This window comes from Echinops telfairi, unplaced genomic scaffold (assembly GCF_000313985.2).
Source record: "Echinops telfairi isolate 266 unplaced genomic scaffold, ASM31398v2 ScPeMD7_655;HRSCAF=1070, whole genome shotgun sequence".
NCBI lineage: Eukaryota > Metazoa > Chordata > Mammalia > Afrosoricida > Tenrecidae > Echinops > Echinops telfairi.
Window position 1 is genome coordinate 28,158,843 of NW_022104553.1, and position 4,176 is coordinate 28,163,018.

General features: G+C 60.9%; 1 protein-coding gene across 1 annotated transcript; it reads right to left on the reverse strand.

The window, feature by feature from the left end:
• Positions 1 to 1,761: 1,761 nt before the first annotated feature.
• ZNF575 (zinc finger protein 575) lies at positions 1,762 to 4,151 on the reverse strand. Its single transcript, XM_004710368.2, has 4 exons — positions 4,079 to 4,151; positions 3,334 to 3,442; positions 2,278 to 2,986; positions 1,762 to 2,247 (listed from the first exon to the last, which is right to left on the reverse strand). Exons 2-3 carry the CDS (start codon positions 3,410 to 3,412, stop codon positions 2,328 to 2,330), a joined length of 738 nt encoding a protein of 245 aa, XP_004710425.1. The 5' UTR covers positions 3,413 to 3,442; positions 4,079 to 4,151; the 3' UTR covers positions 1,762 to 2,247; positions 2,278 to 2,327.
• Positions 4,152 to 4,176: the final 25 nt, after the last annotated feature.

Sequence of the window (4,176 nt, forward strand, 5' to 3'; positions counted from 1 at the left end):
GCTCTCCGTCTCCTGGTTGCGCTTTGCTCCCCTGGGGCTGTGGGCCAGGGGCTGGGCTGCTGACCACAGTCTGGTTGGAGGTCACCAGCCCCCGTGGGAGGGACATGAGACAGCCTGCTCCCCTAAAGAATGACCATCACGGGGCCCCCAGGGTTCTTTTCTCTCCCAGAGGGTCACTGGGCGCCTTGCCTGATTCGACAACACTGGCTGACCATGTTTGTTCTTCACAATGGCCTTCATTACTGTACATCTGTACTTGCCACCACCGAGCGGGCACTGCTGTGCCCTGTGCAGGCGCTGGGTGTCCCTGTCTTGGACCGGAGAGCAGTCTGGTCCTGACTGCATGGCCTCCACAAGGGAGCTGAGAAGGCAGTGCCATCCGAGAGGGGAAGGGCTGGGCCACCGTGGGGACGCAGAGCCAGGACTGCCTAGCTCCCAAGGCTTTCATGAAAAACTTCAACCTTCCCAATGCTGCGGCCCTTTGAGACAGTTCCGCATGGTGGTGACCCCCAACCGTCAAAGGATTTTCACTGCCACTTCATCACCACTGTCCTTTTGCTACTGTTATGAATTGGGTGACCCCTGTGAAAGGGTCGTTCGACCCTCCAAAGGGGTCGAGACCCACAGGTTGAGAACCGCTGACTTGGGGGGGGGGGCTTAGATTTTCACAGATACTACCAAGCCCGGCACCACTGAGTCAGTGTGGACTTGGACAAGTGCTCCCAACCCACTGTCATCCCGTCCTTAACTCACAGTGACCCTGTAGGACAGGGTAGAACTGCCCTGCCAAGGAGTCCTAATGGGGCCTAGGCTGCTAAGCACAAGGTCAGCAGTTCAAACCCACCAGTCTCCTGTGGAGAAAGATGAGGCTTTCTACAACTATAAAGATAATCTTGAAAGTCCACAGGGTCAGTTCTGTTTTGTCCTGTAGGGCCACTATGAGTCAGAATCAACTCAATGGGCGTGAGCTTATTTATTTCTTAATTAAGAACTGCCCCTGTGGGTTTCTGAAACAATCTTTCCAGGAGCAGAAAGCTGCCTCTACCCCACAACACAGCTGGTAGGTTCGAACTGCTGACATGGTCAGCAGCCCAGTTCGTAACCTACCACGCCACCAGGGCTCCTTGTGGATGCTGGAGGACAGTAAAACTACCCCGTAGGGTATCCAGGTCTGTAACTCCCAGGGCTCTGCTAGGGTGCTGGTTTCATATTGGGCTGCTAACTGCAAGGTCAGCAGTTTGGAATCACCAGCTGCTGTTCCAAACAAAGACGAGGCTCTCAACTCCCAACAGTTACCGTCAGGGAAACTCGCAGGCGGCTCTTGGCGCCAACTCCATGGCAGTGAGTGAGCTTCTAGGGAAGCCCATTGCCTAGTTCAAAGGTCCTCAAACTTTTAAAATGGGGCCAGTTCACTGTCCCACAGACCCATAGGAGGGCCAACTATACTTTAAAAACAACTATGAACAAATTCCTTTGCACACTGCACATACCTTATTTTGAACCAAAAAATGGGGCAAAAACACATGGCAGGCCACATGTGGCCCGCAGGCCGTAGTTTGAGGACGCCTGGTCTAGCTATTCCCCTGCCCGTGTGTTCGAGCCACCCACCTTTTAATGAGCCAGACACGTGAGCTCTGTGTCACTGAGGCTCCTTATTTTGTTCAGCTGCGACTCCTTCCCCTTGATAGGCACCTGGGTGGTCTGCACCTCCCTCTCCCAGGGTCTAGTTTCTCCAGGTGAAGTCCCTGGAATGGAAGTCGCTGCAGGTGCCTCGTCACTTTATTGTCAACAGCCACCCTGGCAGACAAAGCACTGCCAGCCCAGCACCACCCCCAGCAAGGGCTGCAGCTCACGGTGTGACCCCTAAGGTGGTACTGGCTGGTTCTTGGAAGTCGGTCATCAAACCTTTCCTCCCTGACTGCTTCACCTGGAACCTGTTCAGCATCATAGCAGCGTGCAAGGCTCCACGACCGCACACCTGGGGCACCACCTGGGCTCCGAACCCAGGCCTTGCGCACGGAGGGAGAAATTTCTCCCTCTGAGCCAGGTGGCTGCAACGTCAACATCCGGTAGCCCTCACTACCCCACGGCCCACCCTGGCTAGTTCACCCCAGCTGTCAGAAATGGGAGTGCAATTGAACCCCAACCCATGGTTCTGGGCCCGGCACGCACTATTGTGGCGACACGCCCCTCTCCCCAGAGCAGGGAAAGTTTGTCTTCCAAGTTCCAATTAGGCCGATCTCCCTCCTCGCCTGCGGCCGGGCCAGCAGGCCTCGCTTCATCCCCACCTCTCCGCGAAGAACGGGGAATCGGGCAGGGCTGGCCCTTCACTCGCGCTCCCCCTGGCCCTCCACCTGGTGGCAGCGTTGGTGAAGGAGCAGGAGGCGTCGCTGTCCGAAGGCCTGGCTGCAGCTGGAGCAGCGGTGGCGGGCAGTGGCCTGGCCGCCCGGCGCGGCGGGGGGGTCGTGACACAGGCGGTGGGCGGCCAGCTTGGAGGGGAACGAGAAAGCCTTGGGACAGTGTGGGCAGGGATAGGGGCGGGCGTCGGTGGCGTGGTGCGTGTGGCGGTGGGCCGCCAGCTTGGACGGGTAGCAGAAGGACTTGGGGCAGTCGGGGCACGGGTAGGGGCGAGCTGGCGCATGCGTCCAGAGGTGAGCCGCCAGCTTGGAGCGATGGCCAAAGGCCTTGGGGCAGTGAGGGCACAGGTGCGGGCGCGCGCCGCTGTGCGTGAGACGGTGGGCTGCCAGCTTGGACGGGTAGGAGAAGGCCTTGGGGCAGTCGGGGCACGGGTGCGGGCGGGCGCCGCCGTGTGCCAGCCTGTGCGTGGCCAGCTTGGATGGATAGGAGAAGGCCTTGTCACAGTCGGGGCAGCGGTGCGGGCGCTGCGGCGGGGGCCGCCGGCGGGGGCGGGGAGGGACCCCGGAGCGGGCAGCAGGCCCCGGAGCAGGCTGGCTGGGCTTCTGCGACGACTGGCCCTGGAGGGGAGCTGGGGGAAAGGAGGGCTGGTAGCCTCCAGAAAGGAGCCAAGGCTCCCACAAAATGTATTTGGGGCCCTCAAGCATCCACCCCACTGCGATTCCCCCAATATCACACAAGGGTGTCCTAAGAGTCCTCAAACTATAAAGCGTTCCCTCGGTGCCATTTTAATATGGTAGTCCCCACCCACCCACCCTGGAATCCCCTAGCCTCTCCTGCACCTGATCAGTCACTAAGGCCTCAGGGCCACTGTTGAATTCTGGGGAATCCTTGGAGTCCCCCCCCCACCAGAATGTGGTTCTTTCAGGGCACCCCCACTCCCAGGGATACCCCACCCACGGGTGGGGATGTTCTCACCTCCTTTGGTGACTGGTTCCTTGTCACTGGGACTCGGTTCAGTGCCCCCAGCCTGGGGCTCAGCGCCCCGCTCCAGCATCTTGTGGGACCAGGGACCTAGGGACAGGATCTAGAGGGGACCAGGGCAGTAACAGTAAGCAGGTGCTGACCAGGAAAGGGTCTTCAAAGCCAGCGCGTCCGCTAGGCCTCCACCCCGACTGGGTGGGGCATGCAAACACCACCCAAAGTCGGGGCTTTCTGCCTTTCAGACCGGAAGACCGCACTTTGACCGGAGGGGGCGGGCTCTGTAGCCGTCCCATGGGGTGGGGGGCTGCGAGCGCAGCGCAGCGGGCGGGGCTTCACGTCGAAGAGGCCGCTGCACCCCGCTCTGCTCTCAGGCGATTGACAACTCAAACCGCTTCCTCTTTTGCTGCTCGATTGCTTCGCCCGCCGCCGGGCTGGCAGCGAGCGGGATCGAGGGGCGAAGGAGCGGAAGATCCGGAGGAACGTGGGTGTAGGGTGACACCCAGATGATCCCTGATGAATTTATCGGGGTCCCGAGCCCCGGGCCTCAGTGCATCCTCCGGAATCCTGGCCCCAGTGCACCCACCCAAGGCTCAGGCACCATGCACAACCCCTCCCCGGCAGACGTCCAAACCCCTATCAGCACCCCCCTCCAGGATCTCATGGCGTCCGGCCTCCAATCCATTCCCCGAAGAGGACCCAGGTGCCTGGGCCTATACCCCCTACCGCCCGCCCGCCTCACCTGCGAACGACCCCTCCCTAGGGGCGGGGCTCCAGCCCTACCCCCCCACCGCGCCGCGGCTGCAGCTGCGGTGCTGCCCTCGGACCAGCGGAGCTGCA